The sequence below is a fragment of the Coregonus clupeaformis genome, chromosome 13, assembly GCF_020615455.1.
Source record: "Coregonus clupeaformis isolate EN_2021a chromosome 13, ASM2061545v1, whole genome shotgun sequence".
Classification (NCBI taxonomy): domain Eukaryota; kingdom Metazoa; phylum Chordata; class Actinopteri; order Salmoniformes; family Salmonidae; genus Coregonus; species Coregonus clupeaformis.
The window spans coordinates 46,040,088-46,061,773 of record NC_059204.1 but is presented as its reverse complement, the minus strand read 5'-3'; the positions used below and the strand labels follow the sequence as shown (position 1 = coordinate 46,061,773).

Here is a 21,686-nt window from a genome sequence, read left to right as displayed (position 1 = left end):
TTGTTTTTAGTATTTATTCAACTTTGTTTGTTTCCAACTAAAACGCTGGAGGTAAGTGTAGCACAAACATTAGTTGTAGGTATAGTAGTAGTAGGAGGTGCAGTAGCAGTAGTTTACTAGTAAGAGGATCTGGCACTGTAGCTGGAGCCAAGGAAAGCAGAAGGGCCTCTGCTGGTGGCTATCCCACACACAGAGCTGTCTGAGTCCCTCCCACTGTCTAGAGTCCACAGCTGATTGGATCAGGTCAGGGAGAGAGTGGTCGGTCACTAGGGCAACTCAGTGGGCTAGCCTATAGCCACTGAGGAGGTTGTGATTCTTCAAGTAAAGTAAAAAGACATTCCACTAACCCCAAAAATAGGAAACTAAAATCTAAAAGGCTTTAGAAAGAACAATCCCAGTTTAGAATCCTGTGGTCAGAACAATCTCCTCTTCCCTCTGTGCTGTTCCATAGGCATCAGCTCTGTCCAGAGTCACCCTCCCTCCCATCTCCTTAGACCTCCCCAAATTCAGAACTTGTGTCCAGGCCTGACTGGACTGTAAACTCTGCTGGGAAAAAGCACCACGTTGGGAAAGGCGGGAGTCTTATCCCTGAAACAAGCTCCTTGACAGAACGCTTGAGATTGTTGATGCTCTCAATAGCCTCCGTAAGAAATATCTGAATGAGCATGAGGGAGTTTTTACAGGGAGGGCTGTTGGAATGTGGGTGGTATGCTGGGGAAGTGGGGTGTTGATATTGACTGGTCATATGATGTGACCCATGCAGTTTCACAGTGGATTTCCCCACAGTGAACTCGTTCTACAGTGAAGCAGCAGGTTGGAGATAAAGAGCAAGGCTTGTTATGGTAGTAACTCTGGCTTCACCTTAACATACAGCAGCATAGGATATTGGCATTCCCTTTTTGGATTCGTTATGCTGTTGCATCTCAGGTGAAGGAGAGGAGAAACGAGGGGTTTTCCCTTCCTCTATATAGAATAAAAAACTAACTAAACAACATCCCTTACAATTGCACTGGCTTTTTGGCCTGCTAGAGTTCCCATTGTTATGGCCAAAAGTCCACAGAAACTCTGAGGGCGTATCAGGCGAGAGCTCCTGTTTCAAGTTCCTAGGAGGGGACATGGTGAACGGGGGGGGGGTTTGGGAACGGGGTCGGTGCAAACATTTTGTTTTTACATGCATCCTTATGGTGGCTCAATGAGGAGCAGATTAACGTATGTAGACCTTCAGATCCATCCAGTATTGCAAAGGCTTGAAAAAATGTACAATGAACATGTTGAGAGGTTGTGATTTGCCATCAGAGATGTAGCGAACCTCAGAGTCCAGTTCTCTTTGAGAGAGAAGAGCATTGGAATGACTCCGGAAAGCTGGAATGAGTCCAGTCTGAGCCGGTCAGGCCTACTCTAGAACCGGCCATGGTAGGGGTGTGCTTCGGCTGCAGGGCTTCTCCAGTGGAGACTCAGTCCAGATGCTCAAGTAAAGGCAGCTCTGTGGTCTCCTCCCGGGGGGCGGGGCTGAGGGGATCCCCTGCAGTGAGGGGCGTGGTCTCAGTGGACTGGGTAACGCCCAGTGGGTCCTGGATTGGGCTGGGCTCAGGCAGGGCTGCAGGTGGAGTAGACTAGAACACAGAGTGACAAATGTAAATAGCCTCAATTAATGAAACCTCTATGGAGTTTCCACTGCAACAAACTACCATCATGTTAATCACCAGTTAATCTCAAAACCATAACATCCTTGAGTAGGAGGGACTGTACTGCAGTTACATTATTCTCATGTGTTCATAATAGGGCTGACCCCATTTAGTTTGGTCGATAGGCTGTTGGTCGACCGAGATTTCTTTAGTCGAGCAGTCTAAAATATATATTTTTTATGGCACGAGACACCTGTCTGATTCACGCCTGTCTCAGTGGACTAGTCCATTGCGGAGGCCGCGGGGGTGGAACACCAGTATCACCTGCAGTACATTTACCTTTAATTCCCATCATTTCTAATCTACAATGTTTGTTTGGTTACGGTCATTTCTGTTAATGCATTCAATATATTATTATTAGTCTTTTACCGTTCTCATTGTCGGAGTGGACCTGTTGTTTGCGAATTGCAAAACCTAGGCTACACTTGTGAGGAGGTTCTGGTTTATTCCATTCCATTTAGGAGTTGTCCATTTATTAATTGTCGTTTGTAGCGCTCCTGTCAATGTTGAGTAAGGACGCACACCTGATTATACATAGAAGTAGGCCTAGGCTACCTGGCCTGCGAGCAAATGTAGGCCTAGAAATGTCCCCATGTGGGGATCTGATAAACCCAGGCACAGACACATGCATCCATACACGATAACATACGCACTATACACACACGTTCACATGGATTTTGTGTTGTAGGCCTGAGGGCACCCACTTAGTGTGTTGTGAATTCTGTAATGAATGTATTGTAATGTTTTTCAAATTGTTTCACTGCCTTCATTTTGCCGGACCCCAGGAAGAGTAGCTGCTGCAGCTAATGGGGATCCATAATAAATACAAATACTATTTCTGATTGTCTTAACTCACCACCACTGTGGAACTTCTCAAAGTCATTTTTTCTTCGCCTCAAACAGCAAGTAAAGAAAGTCTGTTTTTACATCCACTGAGAATGAAAATAGTTCCTCAATGTAGCCTATTTGAAAATTCTTTCCAGCTCCCTTTCGATTACCACTCAGCATGAAAGGAGAAAAAAAATGTCATGCTCTGATCCGGTGGATACGTCATAAAATAGGCCTACCTGATTACTTCTTATCCCTTGCGCAAAATAGCCTACAGCTGTGTCTGTCTGTCTGGAGCTCACTGGTGCGGGAAACTGAGGGCCCAGAATATTTTATACAATGTTGCAAGTTTGCTAGACCCAGCTTCAGGCCAGACCCAAGTTAATAGTTGATACAATGTTTCAAGTTCCTTCAGTCCATGCATAGCCAATGTGATTTATAGGATATTTATCAGGATATTTTCTACCTGCAGGCTGCAATGTTGTTATTAGTTGGTTTTATGTCAGCTATTTTTACATAGTTGGCAATAGAAGTTACTTTTAGAATTCTGATTAACCACATGATCATGATTTTGAGATGCGAAGACTTTATTCTAAATGAAATGAAACTGTTCCACGAAAATGTGCATATAAAAATCACAACTGGCACGCAGATCGGTAGAAAGGGTAAGATAAATCGGAACTCCAAATGGAAAAGGTTGCCGACCCCTGGTGTAACCTATTAGGAGCGTAACAGCAGGAGTTTAACAGCAGGAGCGTAACAGCAGGAGCGTAACAGCAGGAGTTTAACAGCAGGAGCGTAACAGCAGGAGCGTAACAGCAGGAGCGTAACAGCAGGAGTTTAACAGCAGGAGCGTAACAGCAGGAGCGTAACAGCAGGAGCGTAACAGCAGGAGCGTAACAGCAGGAGCGTAACAGCAGGAGCGTAACAGCAGGAGCGTAACAGCAGGAGCGTAACAGCAGGAGCGTAACAGCAGGAGCGTAACAGCAGGAGCGTAACAGCAGGTAACAGCAGGAGCGTAACAGCAGGAGCGTAACAGCAGGAGTTTAACAGCAGAATCTCTGAAGGCCAGCAGCAGCGGGAGGAAGAGGGTCGGCAACAGTTTTTTAAAATTCTTCTGGTAAGGTTGATCTCTGGCTCCCTCGAGTCATTTGTGTGTCTTAATTATTGAATCACAGTGTGCTTAAAGCATCAGACAAGCTCAGTATCCTACATATAGTTGATTTTATTAAAACACATCGGGTGTGTCTATATATGGAAAAATACACGTTTAAACATTTCGCCCAATCTATGAGCTTTTTAGTCGGGGACAGCCCTAGTTCATAAAGACAGTCACGCTATGCTCTAGCTTCCTACACACACTACGTTGTTTTACCATCCTCACCTGTGTCCGTATGCACGGAGACCCTCCACTGTCGCTCTCAGCTGCGGCTGGCCCGTTGAAGCCCTTCCTGCCAGACAGGCTCCACTTCCCGTAGAGTCCCTCGTAGGGCAGCCCGCTGCCCTGTCCCATGCCATGTCCCAGTCCTGTCCGTCCGGACCCTCTGTGCCCCCCATCCAGGAAGCCTGGGCAGAAGCGCTCGGGGCCGGGCAGGGGAGGCATGGCCACAGAGCTACTGAAGGACAGCTGGGAGCTGGACAGGTGCTGGCCCAGGAGGCCCTGGATGGACGAGGTCCGGTGAAGGGAGGTGACCAGCCCAGCATCCATCCTGCCCTCTGATTGGCTGAGCAGGGCCAAGGGGAGAGGCTGAGGGTGGTGGGGCCAGGTTGGGGTGGGGCCCACAGGGTTGTCAGTTCCTACGGTGACAAAGAGAGGCATTTGATACAGATCATTACACAAACTGCTCCATGGCTGTGTTACCAGCATACTGACACTAGTGACTATTGTTATAATAGCCAGCTGCAGCTGAACATTGGACATCATTAGAGGTCGTAGTGAGTGGTGGGGTCCTGGGCTCACCCATGGGGGGGTGGATGGAGGTGAAGTGGGGCTGGGGAAGGGGCAGGCTGGAGGCCGGGGTGCTCTGGGTGGTGTGAGTCGCTGGGTTGTTGGAGATGGAGGTGGAGCCGCCGCCGCAGTCGGAGTCCTCGATGTTCCCCCCACTGTTGCAGCCAGCTCCACAGCCCTTCTGTAACCTGCAGGAGACACACAGAGGGAGTTAAACAGTCGTCACACACGGTCAGTGTGAGTGTGTGAGAGAGAGCGAGAGAACATTAGAGTATGGCATATGTGTGATAGTATGTGAACTTTGGTTGTGTGTGGTGTAGGTATCAGCCCTAGCATGGCTACTGCAGGCTGAGTACTGCAAGTGTACCTGTCCCAACTGCTGATGAGCCAGGTGTAGATGTTATGGGGGCTGACAGGCCCCCCCCAGACGGAGCGGAGCTGGGTGTGCCCCCCTGCGTAGGAGGTGGTGAGGGGCGACACGTAGATGGGGTAGCCGATGGGCTGGTCACATGACGAGTTGATCATGTTCCTCAGGGCCTGCTTGGCGTTCTGGATGCTGCCGCGCTCCGGGTTCCGGTTCCGCAGGAACACCAGCTCCTGCTGCTGGCCTGCCCACAGGCCGCGCACGCACTCCCTGTTCACCTTGATCACCCTGAAGCTGAGGAACCTCTTGTTGAGCATGATGATCTTGTACTCGTCGCTGCCGTCGTCCATGACGTGGCGCAGGGCCAGCAGTGAGGGCATGTTGGCCAGGATGGCGCTGCGCCACACCGGGTCGCCCTCGTGGCTGATCAACATCTTCTCCTCGTTGGCTGTGATGGCGTCGTACAGAACCACCGGGTCCTCGTACTCGTCTGGAGACGTGAAGTGGTCCTGTTGGGGGGTAGGGTCGGAGAGGGTACAGGCTTAGTGTGAGCGACGTCATCATTAAGCTTCTTAGTCTCAGATCTGTCCACCATACTGTCTCTAATATCGGTCAATTCTTAGGGTGCGCTCGTAAATTTGCTCTGGCATTCTACTCCGAGTTCAGAGTACTCTGGTTTGAGAGTGAAATTGGTCAAGTTACAAACAATTGGTTGGTTATACCTGGTGTTAGTAAACACTGGCTAACAAACAGAATACAATTGTTACCATTAACACAGTTGCAGACATTAACCCTTGGGATAACATGAAAAAAGTATAACCACCTCTGCTAGGGTGAGTAAAATGGTCAGAGTGAGGTGTTCTCTCATTTGTGTCTGGAAGTAGCTAGTTAGCAAGCTAGCCAACTTTAGCCAGTTAGCTTGGGTGCTTGACTGCCGTTGCGAGAGGGAAACGCTCTGAATTTACGAAAGGACAATCTGACAACGCTTTGAAATTACGAACAGCCCAGTGCGCACTCTGACACTCCAGAGTGAATTTACGAACGCACCCTTAGTGTGGGTGATGTCATTACCTCGATGTCATTAAGTTGATTACACTCAGATCTGTTGACCACCATACTGTCTGTAATGAGTCATGCCTATATGATATGTCTTACCTGGTGCAGTTTGAGGGACATGCGCACCCCGGGGGCCACCACCCTGTTCAGCAGGTCCATGTCCGCAAACACCCACTCATCCCTGGGAGAGGTGATGCGGAAGTCCCCCTTGAAGAGGGCGTGGAGGCCGTACAGGAAAGGCTCCAAGCTGACAGGCAGGGCACAAACATACAGATAGTCACCTTTGGTATACGCTATCATAGAGACAAATTACATGCTCCCTTCAGTTAGCGAGCAGACAGACAGTTTGGCCCTGGGTCTTACCTGGCTGACATGCTGTGGGAGGCTGTGCCCAGAGCCCGTCTCCCCAGGATACAGAGGCCAAAACACAGGGTGACCAGAGGAGAATCCCTCTCGCTGTCCTCCACCGGCTACAACACAACACACGAAGCATTTCATTAAGCTAGTCTGCTGATAACACTAATGACATAGCTATGGGAAGTTCTGGTAAAAAAACAAACACGTGAATTGACAGCTACACAACAATAACATGACAAGGAACACTGACCGTCTGCCGTCTGCTGTTGCAGTACTGGATCCAGTCCAGGTAGACCATACAGAAGGCAATGGGGGTGACGCCAGAGGCCCTGTGGTCGTAGTCCTCGTCTATGTTCAGGTTGAAAGTCGGGTCACTGTCCACGTATGCGGGTCCCAGGCAGGGCCGCAGCGCCTCCTGCACCGTCTCATTGGACAGCCACTCCTCCAGTTTAGGAGAGCGACTCACGTAGAAGATGATGCTCTATGGAAGAGGAAACACTTGTTACAGACCAGGCCAACTACTGTTCAAATAACATGTTATTGTATCTCATTTTACAGTTAACTATAAGTTCCGTATGGATCATACACCTTGACGTAGTAGGTGATGAGGATCTTGCGCAGGTCGAACACTTGCAGCATGGAGGCGGCGTTGTTGTCGCTGATGCTGTAGCCCTCCAGGACGTACTTGGTGGCAGCCACCTCCCAGGCCAGCCAGCGCTGGCCGAACGCTGCGTTGAAGGAGAGCATGTGGGGCAGGTGGCCTGGCTCACAGCAGCAGCAGCCCTCGTCCTCCTCCACCCCCTCGGTGATGGCCTCCACCTCCCGCTGCTGGCAGTACGTACCTGGGGGAGAGACACCGGGGGAGGGGGATGAGGGAGGGACAACTACCACATTGAACTAAGTTCCATAAAAGTTCATTCTACCCCAAACTCCCTTCCTCTCTCCCTCCTCACCCCTGAACTCCAGCCCCCTCAGCTGGAAGGTGACCAGGCCGTTGCCGATCTCGATGATGTGCACCAGGGCGTTGAGGTAGTCGGAGGCCAGGATGAAGCAGTCTCCTGTGGTGTAGTTTCCCCAGCGGCCCAACAGCAGATCACCACACAGGCTGTGCTGCAGAGAGCGTGTCAGGTGCTCATAGAAGATGGAGTTCAGGTTGTTGTCATCAGCACCTGGAAGAGAGGAGACCACAGGCATGAGGGCAGAGTCGTTTTAAAGAATGATGACTTGCGTTAGATGAGGGGAAGGAAGACTGTGGTAGCTGACCTGGGTTGCGGTCCAGCTGGGTGGCCAGTCGCGTGTTGGAGTGATCAACCCGCTTGGTGCTGGAAAGACGGATATTATGTTAACTGGGCGACAGAGGCTATAGAAACTCCTGTAAAGTGTACTTTTCATAAGACAGGTGGTGACGGTGTAAAACGGTAATGCAGTCTGCTAGCTTTCACTGCACCTAGCAATAATCTCCATAATCTGGTTTTAACATTGACCTCTGAACTGCACCAAAAGCACAGCAATTGCTGGAGTCATGGAGTGTAATCATTAGTCCAAAACATTTGCAACGGTAACAGTTTAATCTAAACAGAAAACTTTTTGCAACGAAAAATAGAGTTTATTTTGGACACATTTAGGTAGGTCCCTCCCCGTTTCGTTTGCTTCTGTTTGGTTCCTAGTGAATACATCGCTCGGACTCCTGGAAAGTAAAGAACTCACTTGTAGTCTCTCTCCCAGAACTTGACAGGCCTGGTGTAGGAGGTGACGAACACAGCACTGCCCAGGACAGGGTTGAGGGGGGTGGAGAAGAGAGCAGAGAACACGGCCTGGACAAACAGCATGGCTGAGTCTGAGAGACAGGTTAAGGAGCTCCAACAGACAACACTAACATACAGGACATCCAATGCACACAGCATGCAGTGTTATTACACACTTTATTTCACTGGCAAATGAGCAACTGGGAGTGCAGAAAGAACTTTGTTTAACAGGGATGTAGTCTATCCAACAGTTTTCTACTGATCACAGTGCCAGGATACGGGGCACAGCGAAGGGTTGGGCGAAGGCGTGGAAGGCGGAGCCCCAGGTGATCTGCCAGGGCGCGATGTAGGTGAGGACAAAACGCAGCTTGTAGAGCAGGTCCCAGAGCTGTAAAGAGAAACCATACAATCTACTGTCAGCAATCAAACACCTGAATCCAGTCATTTCTCAATGTAACGTTCTTGCATAGCTAGAAATTACTTAAAAAGGGACATTTCACAATATTTCAACCTCATATTCATCCTCTCCAGCACCACCCCAACATCAACATGCTGTATGTGATAATGGCGCGTTTATGTTTTTCATTTAAAAAGATAAGTGTTTCCAATGACATCGGTGTGCATCATGTGATTTTAACCAATTGTGAGTAGGTATTACCTACTAATTGTCTACTAATTGGTTGATGATGTCATTGGAAACATTGTTCTTCCTCTATCTTTTTTTACTAAAAACATAGAAACACTCAATTTTCACATACTGTTTATGACGATGTTGGGGTGGTGCTGATGATCATGAATATGACGTATAAAAATGGTGACATTTCCCTTTAAGGTCAGAGTATACAACTACACTGAACAAAAATATAAACGCAACATGTAAAGTGTTGGTCCCATGTTTCATGAGCTGAATAAAAATACATCTGATACATTTTCCATACGCACAAAAAGCTTATTTCTCTCAAATGTTTTTTTTTTATATCCCTGTTATTGAGCATTTCTCCTTTGCCAAGATAATCCATCCACCAGACAGGTATAGCATATCAAGAAGCGGATTAAAGAGCATGATCATTACATATGTGCACCTTGTGCTGGGGACAATAAAAGGCCACTTTAAAATGTGCAGTTTTGTCACACAACACAATGCCACAGATGTTTCAAGTTTTGAGGGAGCGTGCAATAGGCATGCTGACTGCAGGAATGTCCACCAGAGCTGTTGCCAGATAATTGAATATTAATTTCACTAGCATAAGCTGCCTCCAACGTCGTTTTAGAGTATTTGGCAGTACGTCCAACCGGCCTCACAACTGCAGACCACGTGTAACCACGCCAGCCCAGGACCTCCACATCCGACTGAGGGGGGTGGGGGGGTGCTGAGGAGTATTTTGTCTGTAATAAAGCCCTTGTGGGGAAAATACTCATTCTGATTGGCTGGGCCTGACTGCCAAGTGGGTGGGCCTATGCCCTCCCAGGCCCACCCCTGGCTGCACCCTTGCCCAGTCATGTGAAATCCATAGATTAGGGCCTAATGAATATATTTCAATTGACCGATTTCCTTATATGAACTGTAACTCAGTAAAATCTTTTAAATTGTTACATGTTGCGTTTATATTTTTGTTCAGTATAAATACAGTTAAGTATGTGCAGGTGCTTTAATTTGGTTGAATTTGTGCAAAACCAAATCCTAGGGAGGAGTATTCTGTACCTTGCTGAAGAGGATGGACATGAAGAAGTAGTCGATCAGGAAGGTCTCTGAGAAGTGGGGGTAGTCGAAGAGGAAGAAGAGGGCGGTGAAGGACAGCGTGACGTACTGCAGAGACGGGGCGCAGAATGACGAGCGCAGCAGCTTCATCCCCGCCAGAGAGATGAAGAGAGCACGGCCGCTGGAGGAAGGGAGAGACCGAGAGGAGGGGGCATCAAAACACATTAATGGCGCAAATACAAAGCGTAGTCTCACTAAACATACACTCAACTCTGATTGGCTGGATATATGGGATGAAAAAGGGAGGGGAATGTGTGGCGAGGTTGGTAGGGGTCAAACGGGATGGCTGGGCTGCTTACTAGATGTCCAGCTCCTTGGGTTTCAGGCTGACGCGCTGGGCCTCTGTAGTGAGGGAGTTGAGCACTACAGCCGGATAGATGACATACTTCTCCACACACTGCAGCCACGCATATAGCTTCTCAAACCACATCAGCTGGGCGGCATCTGGGATGGACAGGGCACAGCACACAATCAATGACAAACCTTAGGCCTTGACACTATTCTTAAGAATGTGTGAATGTGTGCGTTTAGGGGGTGACGGGGTTGCTACTCACCGCGGACCTCGAACTGGCTGTACTCTCGGGAGCGGAGCACGGGGTGGGCCAGGCAGAACCAGGGCAGCTGCTTGCGGAGCTGAGGCAACAGGTAGTGTGTGAGGAAGCCCACCACCCCGGCCACCATGTACAGGATATAACTAAGAGCAGGCTGGAGGGGAGAGGAGGTAGAGGAGGTTTCAAATATCACACACACACTCACTGGGGAGTGTCACAGCAAATCAGAAGGACTCCCTCTATACATTGAAACGTCATATCTTCCATCTCCAGTCGACCAGGTGAGTTGACTGACCTGCAGAGCGATGAACACGGTGCTGGCACTGATGGCAAACGTGATGACAGCAATGAGAGGACACATGACCAGGTCCGAGTGGAAAATCTCTTTCTGTAAAAGCCACACAGAGAGAGAGAGACAAAGAAGGTTTTAAAACCTCAGAACACCAACAGCATTCAGGCATTTATATTATATACACTGAGTGGACAAAACATTAGGAACACCTTCCTAATATTGAATTGCACCCCCTTTGCCCTCAGAACAGCCTCAATTCGTTGGGGCATGGACTATAAAATGTGTTGAAAGCGTTCCACAGGGATACTGGCCCATGTCTTCTTTAACCTGTCTCCTCCCATTCATCTTCACTGATTGAAGTGGATTTAACAGGTGACTTCAATAAGGGATCATAGCTTTCACCTGTTCAGTCTGTCGCTCAGTGTATATGACAATGATGGAGGAATGTATCGGTCTGCGTCCCAAATGGCATCCTTTTCCCTACATAGTGCACTACTTTTTACCCGGAGCCCTATGGACCTAGATAAAATGTAGTGCACTATATATAGTGAATTGTGTGCTATTTGGGACGCATCCTTGATCTTACCACAGAGTTGCGTAGTTTCTCAGGTAGGGGATCTTTGATCTCCAGAGGAGGCTCCTCAGGGGTCCGACTCTCCAGCTCGGGAAATAACTTAGAGCGGACCAGAGACCTAGAGATAAAAACACATACAGTGAAATGTATGATATGAGTGACAGGGTAGAGTTGATGTTATGACAATAGCTAGGATCTGGGAATATTAGTGTGTTTCAAGGTACCAGTAGGTATATCGCTGTTATCATATTCATATTAATCAATGTAGACACTAATGAGCTTTTCATTGACCAGACAGAGAGCAGTAAAATGTAGTGTTGTCGCGATACAAGAATTTTGACTTTGATACCGATAATAGGTGTAGTCTCACGATACGCGATACCAAAATGATACCACAGCAGAAATGAAAACCGGGAGAAGGACTGTGAGAAGGTAAGTTCTGGATACTTTTTTAAGAAGGACATTCAAATCCAAAATGAATAAAATTAAAATTAAACAACGAATCACTGATGCATTCTGTTCATCTCTTATAATCAACTTGGGCAAATTAATACATTTTCGAAAAAGTTAAATACATTTAGTTGATTTCAAAACGTGAGACCCATTTGATAGAAGAACCGAAAGTAACAAATTCTAATACCGGGCTGTTTTTTATATTGTAGTAAAGAGTCTTGATAGGGGCCTCGGTCAGACCATCAAATAATTGGTATACACATTAATCTCGAGGGCAAGGATATTGGAAATGTAATGAAAGCCTACTGGATGACAACTTCTTTTAAACCAAGACAGAAGAATTTATAACTGACTTTTTCCTACATAACATAGGTACAGCAGATCACCTTATTGTATGGGACACTTTTAAATGTGCCTTTAGAGGCCATGCAATTCAATACTCATCTTTAAAACAAAAACTATTTAGGTCCAAAGAGTTCATCTTAAAAAAGGAAATAGAGGAACTACCAGTACAGATAGATAGCAATAAAAACTAACAGAGGCACAGAATAAGTTACAGGAAAAACAAAAATAAATGGAGGAACTTATTCAAGAAAGATCAAGTGTAATATACTGAACAAAAATATAAATGCAACATGTAAAGTGTTGGTTTCATGAGCTGAAATAAAAGACCTCAGAAATGTTCTATACACACAAAAAGCTTATTTCTCTCAAATGTTGTGCACAAATTTGTTTACATCCCTGTTAGTGAGCATTTATCCTTTGCCAAGATAATCCATCCACCTGACAGGTGATTAAACAGTATGATCATTACACAGGTGCCTCTTGTGCTGGGGACAATAAAAGGCCACTAAAATGTGCAGCTTTGTCACACAACACAATGCCACAGATGTCTCAAGTTGAGGGAGCGTGCAATTGGCATGCTGACTGCAGGAATGTCTACCAGAGCTGTTGCCAGAGAATTGAATGTTCATTTCTCTACCATAAGCTGCCTCCAACATCATTTTAGAGAATTTGGCAGTACGTCCAACCGGCCTCACAACCGCAGACCACGTGTATTGCGTCGTGTGGGCGAGCGGTTTGCTGACGTCAATGTTGTGAACAGAGTACCCTATGGTGGCCGTGGGGTATGGTATGGGGGTAAGCTACGGACAAAGAACACAATTGCATTTTATCGATGGCAATTTTAATGCACAGAAATACGGTAACAAGTTCCTGAGGCCCATTGTGAGGCCCATTTTTTAAAGGTATCTGTGACCAACAGATGCATATCTGTATTCCCAGTTAAGTGAAATCCATAGATTAGGGCCTAATTAATTTATTTCAATTGACTGATTTCCTCATATGAACTGAACATTTTTTAAAAAAAAATTGTCATTTAGCAGACGCTCTTATCCAGAGCGACTTACAGTTAGTGAATGCATACATGTATTTATTTTTTCATACTGGCCCCCCGTGGGAAACGAACCCACATCCCTGCCGGCCAAACCCTCCCCTACCTTGGACGACGCTGGACCAATTGTGCGCCGCCCATGGGTCTCCCGGTCGCGGCCGGCTGCGACAGAGCCTGGACTCGAACCAGGATCTCTAGTGGCACAGCTAGCACTGCGATTCAGTGCCTTAGACCACTGCGCCACTCGGCAGTAAAATCTTGTTTGCATATTGCGTTTATATTTTTATTCAGTACATATTATACAAATAAAGCGAACTGGATGGAATATGGAGAAAAATGCACCAAATTATTTTTTAAATCTTCAACATAGAAATGTTATCAAAAATTACATAAATTTACATAAACTTGTTACAAATCACGGAGTCATCCATGATTCACCAAACAATATTTTGAAAAAAACGGAAGCAAAGTAGAGGAAGCAAAGCACACTACAAAAACGTATGTGCTCGTCAAACACCTCATTCCAAAATAATGTGCATTAATATGGAGTTGGTCCCCCTTTGCTGCTATAACAGCCTCCACTCTTCTGGGAAGGCTTTCCACTAGATGTTGGAACATTGCTGCGGGGACTTGCTTCCATTCAGCCACAACAGCATTGGTGAGGTCAGGCACTGATGTTGGGCTATTAGGCCTGGCTTGCAGTTGGCGTTCCAATTGATCCCAAAGGTGTTCGATGGGGTTGAGGTCAGGGCTCTGTGCAGGCCAGTCAAGTTCTTCCACACTGATCTCGATAAACCATTTCTGTATGGACCTCACTTTGTGCACGGGGCATTGTCATGCTGAAACAGGAAAGGGCCTTCCCCAAACTATTGCCACAAAGTTGGAAGCACAGAATCGTCTAGAATGTCATTGTACGCTGTAGCGTGAAGATTTCCCTTCACTGGAACTAAGGGCATAGACCGAACCATGAAAAACAGCCCCCAGACCATTATTCCTCCTCCACCAAACTTCACAGATGGGACTATGCATTGGGGCAGGTAGCGTTCTCCTGGCATCCGCCAAACCCAGATTCGTCCGGACTGCCAGATGATGAAGCGTGATTAATCTCTCCAGAGAACGCGTTTCCAATACTCTAGAGTCCAATGTCGGCGAGCTTTACACCACTCCAGCCGACGCTTGGCATTGCGCATGGTGATCATAGGCTTGTGTGCAGCTGCTCGGCCATGGAAACCCATTTCATGAAGCTCCCGACGAACAGTTCTTGTGCTGACGTTGCTTCCAGAGGCAGTTTGGAACTCGGTAGTGAGTGTTGAAAACCGAGGACGGACGATTTCTACGCGCTTCAGCGGTCCTGTTTTGTGAGCTTGTGTGGCCTACCACTTCGCGGCTGAGCCGTTGATGCTCCTAGATGTTTCCACTCCACTATTTACACTGTACTTTAAGCATATGCTTTCATTTCAGTCTCCTCCATCTCCACTAACTGAAGTTAATTATAAGGACATTTATTCTATTAATAGTGTAAAATTAATAGCTATACAGAAAGACTCATGTGAAGGCCTAATTACAGAAGAGGAACTTCTAGATGCAATTAAAGCCTTCAAGTCTGGGAAAACTCCAGGGGTGGATGGCATACCAGTTGAGGTACAGTATATCAAATACTCAAAGGTCCTTTATTAACATGTTTTAACCACTCCTATAAAAATGGTAGACTATCAGATACTCTGCAAGAAGGTCTGATTTCACTATTACTTAAACAGGACCCAGGTTGTAAATATAAAGATCCAGTCCACCTAAAAAACTGGAGACCCCTTACACTTCAGTGTTGTGATGCCAAAATCCAAACAAAATGCATAGCGCATTGACTTAGAGGCATTGTCGGATATTATTCATTTACATTTACATTTACGTCATTTAGCAGACGCTCTTATCCAGAGCGACTTACAAATAGGTGCATTCACCCTATAGCCAGTGGGATAACCACTTTACAATATCTTTTATTTTATTTTTTTAATTTTTAGGGGGGTAGAAGGATTAGTTTATCCTATCCCATCCTACTTTATCCTAATCAGACAGGTTTTTTACATTGAAGATTCATTGGGATAATAGAAGACAAGTATTGGAAACAATAGAACACTATGAAAAGTCTGGGAAACCAGGCCTGGTATTCATAGCTGACTTTGAAAAAGCCTTTGATAAAGTACAACTGGAATTTATATATACAGTGGGGGGAAAAAGTATTTAGTCAGCCACCAATTGTGCAAGTTCTCCCACTTAAAAAGATGAGAGAGGCCTGTAATTTTCATCATAGGTACACGTCATCTATGACAGACAAATTGAGATTTTTTTCTTCCAGAAAATCACATTGTAGGATTTTTTATGAATTTATTTGCAAATTATGGTGGAAAATAAGTATTTGGTCAATAACAAACAAGCAAGATTTCTGGCTCTCACAGACCTGTAACTTCTTCTTTAAGAGGCTCCTCTGTCCTCCACTCATTACCTGTATTAATGGCACCTGTTTGAACTTGTTATCAGTATAAAAGACACCTGTCCACAACCTCAAACAGTCACACTCCAAACTCCACTATGGCCAAGACCAAAGAGCTGTCAAAGGACACCAGAAACAAAATTGTAGACCTGCACCAGGCTGGGAAGACTGAATCTGCAATAGGTAAGCAGCTTGGTTTGAAGAAATCAACTGTGGGAGCAATTATTAGGAAATGGAAGACATACAAGACCACTGATAATCTCCCTCGATCTGGGGCTCCACGCAAGATCTCACCCCGTGGGGTCAAAATGATCACAAGAACGGTGAGCAGAAATCCCAGAACCACACGGGGGGACCTAGTGAATGACCTGCAGAGAGCTGGGACCAAAGTAACATAGCCTACCATCAGTAACACACTACGCCGCCAGGGACTAAAATCCTGCAGTGCCAGACGTGTCCCCCTGCTTAAGCCAGTACATATCCAGGCCCGTCTGAAGTTTGCTAGTGCATTTGGATGATCCAGAAGAGGATTGGGAGAATGTCATATGGTCAGATGAAACCAAAATATAACTTTTTGGTAAAAACTCAACTCGTCGTGTTTGGAGGACAAAGAATGCTGAGTTGCATCCAAAGAACACCATACCTACTGTGAAGCATGGGGGTGGAAACATCATGCTTTGGGGCTGTTTTTCTGCAAAGGGACCAGGACGACTGATCCGTGTAAAGGAAAGAATGAATGGGGCCATGTATCGTGAGGCATTGAGGATGAAACGTGGCTGGGTCTTTCAGCATGACAATGATCCCAAACACACCGCCCGGGCAACGAAGGAGTGGCTTCGTAAGAAGCATTTCAAGGTCCTGGAGTGGCCTAGCCAGTCTCCAGATCTCAACCCCATAGAAAATCTTTGGAGGGAGTTGAAAGTCCGTGTTGCCCAGCGACAGCCCCAAAACATCACTGCTCTAGAGGAGATCTGCATGGAGGAATGGGCCAAAATACCAGCAACAGTGTGTGAAAACCTTGTGAAGACTTACAGAAAACGTTTGACCTGTGTCATTGCCAACAAAGGGTATATAACAAAGTATTGAGAAACTTTTGTTATTGACCAAATACTTATTTTCCACCATAATTTGCAAATCAATTCATAAAAAATCCTACAATGTGATTTTCTGGATTTTTTTCTTTTAATTTTGTCTGTCATAGTTGACGTGTACCTATGATGAAAATTACAGGCCTCTCTCATCTTTTTAAGTGGGAGAACTTGCACAATTGGTGGCTGACTAAATACTTTTTTCCACCACTGTAAATGCCTGGACTATTTTCATTTTGGAGAATCTATTATACAATGGGTTAAAGTTAAGTATAGTAATCCCAGGTGTAAAATAGTAAATAATGGATACTTCTCAGAAAGTATTAAATTGTCAAGAGGAGTAAAACAAGGTTGTCCACTATTGGCATATCTACTTATTATGGCCATCGAAATGTTAGCTATTAAAATCAGATCCAACAATAATATCAAGGTGCTAGGGTTTAAAAACAAAGCTGTCATTGTACGCTGAAGATTCATGTTTTCTTTTAAATCCGTTATTTGGATCCCTGCACAGCCTCAGAGGATTGAGATAATTGTGCTTCTACATTACTGTGTAGTTTACCAATAAAATGGTCAGACGGAGAAGTGGACATACTCGTCGGTATTCATATCCCGAAAGAAATAATTGATCTCACTGCAATACATTTTAATAGAAGGTTAGCCAAATTAGATAAGATTTTACTACCATGGAAAGGACAACACCTGTCTATTGGTGGAAAAATCACCCTGATTATTTAGTCATGTCCCAGTTTACCTATTTACTTATGGCCCTGCCTACACCTAGCAACTTATTTACATTTAATTATATGAGCAAAAAATATTAAACTTTATTTGGAAAGGCAAGCCAGACAAAATTAAACAGGCCTATTTATATAATTACTATGAATTTGGAGGGCAGAAATGATAATATTTTAAAGGCTTTAGTCATACAAAAACTATACTTAAATCCGAACTGGTTCTCTAGCAGTTTAGTAAGAATGGCTTACCCCGTGTTCAAGAATGGCCTTTCTCCTTAATTCAGATTACAACCTCTCACTCTCGGTTATTTGAAAATGAAATAATCCCCAAAATATCACTATTTTTAAAACAAGCAATAGAAAGGTGGTTGCAATTTCAGTTTAATCCACCAGAAAAGACACATATTAGAACAAATATTATGGTTAAACTCAAATATACTAAAAAACGGGATACTTTCCAAATGCACTGTAGCTCGTTTTGGGTCTCAGGTTCAGGAATGGCTAAAAAATTGCAACATTTACTTGGAACTATCTCTGCAAATAGCACTGCTGTGTGATTTGAAAAGTAATAGTCAAATCGATCAATAATATACAGTGCATTCGTAAAGTATTCAGACCATTTGACTTTTTCCACATTTTGTTATGTTACAGCCTTTTTCTAAAATGTATAAAAAATTTTCCTCATCAATCTACACCCAATACCCCATAATGAAAGAGCAAAAACAGGTTTTTAGACATTTTTACAAATGTATATTTTTAAAAGAATAAACGGAAATATCACATTTACATAATTATTCAGACACTTTACTCCGTACTTTGTTGAAGCACCTTTGGCAGCGATTACAGCCTTGAGTCTTCTTGGGTATGACGCTACAAGCTTGGCACACCTGTATTTGGGGAGTTTCTCCCATTCTTTTCTTCTCTGCACAGCTATTTTCAGGTCTCTCCAGAGATGTTTGATCGGGTTTAAGTCCGGGCTCTGGCTGGGCCACTCAAGGACATTCAGAGACTTGTCCCGAAGCCACTCCAGCGTTGTCTTGGCTGTGTACTTAGGGTCGTTGTCCTGTTGGAAGGTGAACCTTCGCCCCAGTCTGAGGTCCTGAGCGCTCTGGAGCAGGTTTTCATCAAGGATCTCACTGTGCTTTCCTCTGTTCATCTTTCCCTCGATCCTGACTAGTCTCCCAGTCCCTGCCGCTGCAAAACATCCCCACAGCATGACACTGCCACCACCATGCTTCACTGTAGGGATGGTGCCAGGTTTCCTCCAGACGTAACGCTTGGCATTCAGGCCAAAGAGTTCAATCTTGGTTTCATCAGACCAGAGAGTCTTGTTTCTCATGGTCTGAGAGTGCATTAGGCAAACTCCAAGCGGGCTGTCATGTGCCTTTTACTGAGGAGTGGCTTCCGTCGGGCCACTACCATAAAGGCCTGATTGGTGGAGTGCTGCAGAGATGGTTGTCCTTCTGGAAGGTTCTCCCATCTCCACAGAGGAATTCTGGAGCTCTGTCAGTGACCATAAGGTTATTGGTCACCTCCCTGACCAAGGCCCTTATCCCCCGATTGCTCAGTTTGGCCAGGCGGCCAGCTCTAGGAAGTCTTGGTGGTCCCAAACATCTTCCATTTAAGAATGAATGATGGCCACTGTGTTCTTGGGGACCTTCAATGCTGCAGAAATGTTTTGGTACCCTTCCCCAGATCTGTGCCTCGACACAATCCTGTCTCGGGGTCTCTACGGAAAATTCCTTCAACCTCATGGCTTGGTTTTTGCTCTGACATGCACTGTCAACTATGGGACCTTATATAGACTGGTGTGCCTTTCCAAATCATGTCCAATCAATTGAATTTACCACAGGTGGACTCCAATCAAGTTGTAGAAACATTGCAAGGATAATCAATGGAAACAGGATGCACCTGCGCTAATTTTCGAGTCTCATAGCAAAGGATCTTAATCTGTTTTTTACATTTAAGTCGCTTAGCAGACGCTCTTATACAGAGCGACTTACAGTTAGTGCATACATCAATTTTTTTCATTTTATTTTTTTTCATACCCCCGTGGGAATCGAACCCACAACCCTGGCGTTGCAAACGCCATGCTCTACAAACTGAGCTACATCCCCTGCCGGCCATTCCCTCCCCTACCCTAGACGACGCTGGGCCAATTGTGCGCCGCCCCATGGGTCTCCCGGTCGCGGCCGGCTACGACAGAGCCTGGATTCGAACCAGGATATCTAGTGGCACAGCTAGCACTGCTGGCACAGCTAGCACTCTGAATTTATTTTTAATTAATGTTCAAACATTTCAAAAAACCTGTTTTCGCTTTGTTATTATGGTGTAGTGTGTATAGATTGATGAGGGAAAAAATAATTTAATCCATTTTAGAATAAGGCTGTAACGTAACAAAATGTGGAAAAAGGGAAAGGGTCTGAATACTTTCCGAAGGCACTGGAATAATACCCTTAGTAGAGGTGTTTATCATTAATTTACAATCTGTAGAAACTATGAGCATAGAAAAGTTCAGAACTTTTGTGGACCATCACAGCACAGTGAGAAAATATATGGCAGCTAGAAATCAAATCTGGATGGTCTTCAGAGATAGATGGGAGGGGTTGAGGGTAGCTGAAGGCTGAGACCAACAACAAAAAAAGATAACTAACGTAAAATATACTGTCCGTGAAATTTATATTTTAAATAATATATATATATATACACATTTTAAATAATATATATTAAAAAAAACATATATTATATATATATATATACAGTGGGGAGAACAAGTATTTGATACACTGCCGATTTTGCAGGTTTTCCTACTTACAAAGCATGTACATGTCTGTAATTTTTATCATAGGTACACTTCAACTGTGAGAGACGGAATCTAAAACAAAAATCCAGAAAATCACATTGTATGATTTTTAAGTAATTAATTTGCATTTTATTGCATGACATAAGTATTTGATCACCTACCAACCAGTAAGAATTCCGGCTCTCACAGACCTGTTAGTTTTTCTTTAAGAAGCCCTCCTCTTCTCCACTCATTACCTGTATTAACTTTACCTGTTTGAACTCGTTACCTGTATAAAAGACACCTGTCCACACACTCAATCAAACAGACTCCAACCTCTCCACAATGGCCAAGACCAGAGAGCTGTGTAAGGACATCAGGGATAAAATTGTAGACCTGCACAAGGCTGGGATGGGCTACAGGACAATAGGCAAGCAGCTTGGTGAGAAGGCAACAACTGTTGGCGCAATTATTAGAAAATGGAAGAAGTTCAAGATGACGGTCAATCACCCTCGGTCTGGGGCTCCATGCAATATCTCACCTCGTGGGGCATCAATGATCATGAGGAAGGTGAGGGATCAGCCCAGAACTACACGGCAGGACCTGGTCAATGACCTGAAGAGAGCTGGGACCACAGTCTCAAAGAAAACCATTAGTAACACACTACGCCGTCATGGATTAAAATCCTGCAGCGCACGCAAGGTCCCCCTGCTCAAGCCAGCGCATGTCCAGGCCCGTCTGAAGTTTGCCAATGACCATCTGGATGATCCAGAGGAGGAATGGGAGAAGGTCATGTGGTCTGATGAGACAAAAATAGAGCTTTTTGGTCCAAACTCCACTCGCCGTGTTTGGAGGAAGAAGAAGGATGAGTACAACCCCAAGAACACCATCCCAATCGTGAATCATGGAGGTGGAAACATCATTCTTTGGGGATACTTTTCTGCAAAGGGGACAGGACGACTGCACCGTATTGAGGGGAGGATGGATGGGGCCATGTATCGCGAGATCTAGGCCAACAACCTCCTTCCCTCAGTAAGAGCATTGAAGATGGGTCGGGGCTGGGTCTTCCAGCATGACAACGACCCGAAACACACAGCCAGGGCAACTAAGGAGTGGCTCTGTAAGAAGCATCTCAAGGTCCTGGAGTGGCCTATCCAGTCTCCAGACCTGAACCCAATAGAAAATCTTTGGAGGGAGCTGAAAGTCCGTATTGCCCAGCGACAGCCCCGAAACCTGAAGGATCTGGAGAAGGTCTGTATGGAGGAGTGGGCCAAAATCCCTGCTGCAGTGTGTGCAAACCTGGTCAAGACCTACAGGAAATGTATGATCTCTGTAATTGCAAACAAAGGTTTCTGTACCAAATATTAAGTTCTGCTTTTCTGATGTATCAAATACTTATGTCATGCAATAAAATGCGAATTAATTACTTAAAAATCATACAATGTGATCTTCTGGATTTTTGTTTTAGATTCCGTCTCTCACAGTTGAAGTGTACCTATGATAAAAATTACAGACCTCTACATGCTTTGTAAGTAGGAAAACCTGCAAAATCAGCAGTGTATCAAATACTTGTTCTCCCCACTGTG

The 21,686-nt window shown here is 45.2% G+C and overlaps 1 protein-coding gene across 2 annotated transcripts in view; it reads right to left on the bottom strand.

Annotated features, from left to right (window-relative positions):
* The window catches only part of LOC121579606 (pecanex-like protein 3), a 34,307-nt gene continuing 12,621 nt past the window's right edge, over positions 1–21,686 (bottom strand). For both annotated transcript variants that reach the window (XM_045224463.1, XM_045224464.1), the window contains exons 18-34: positions 11,172–11,277; positions 10,589–10,681; positions 10,297–10,447; positions 10,042–10,186; positions 9,686–9,863; positions 8,263–8,371; positions 7,946–8,075; positions 7,502–7,560; positions 7,192–7,407; positions 6,827–7,080; positions 6,489–6,719; positions 6,245–6,351; positions 5,981–6,128; positions 4,829–5,334; positions 4,474–4,649; positions 3,898–4,310; positions 1–1,613 (exon numbers count right to left, since the gene is read on the bottom strand). In XM_045224463.1, the coding sequence (XP_045080398.1) occupies positions 1,455–1,613; positions 3,898–4,310; positions 4,474–4,649; positions 4,829–5,334; positions 5,981–6,128; positions 6,245–6,351; positions 6,489–6,719; positions 6,827–7,080; positions 7,192–7,407; positions 7,502–7,560; positions 7,946–8,075; positions 8,263–8,371; positions 9,686–9,863; positions 10,042–10,186; positions 10,297–10,447; positions 10,589–10,681; positions 11,172–11,277 (3,181 nt within the window). In that variant the 3' untranslated portion in view covers positions 1–1,454. The remainder of the gene's footprint in view (positions 1,614–3,897; positions 4,311–4,473; positions 4,650–4,828; positions 5,335–5,980; positions 6,129–6,244; positions 6,352–6,488; positions 6,720–6,826; positions 7,081–7,191; positions 7,408–7,501; positions 7,561–7,945; positions 8,076–8,262; positions 8,372–9,685; positions 9,864–10,041; positions 10,187–10,296; positions 10,448–10,588; positions 10,682–11,171; positions 11,278–21,686) is intronic.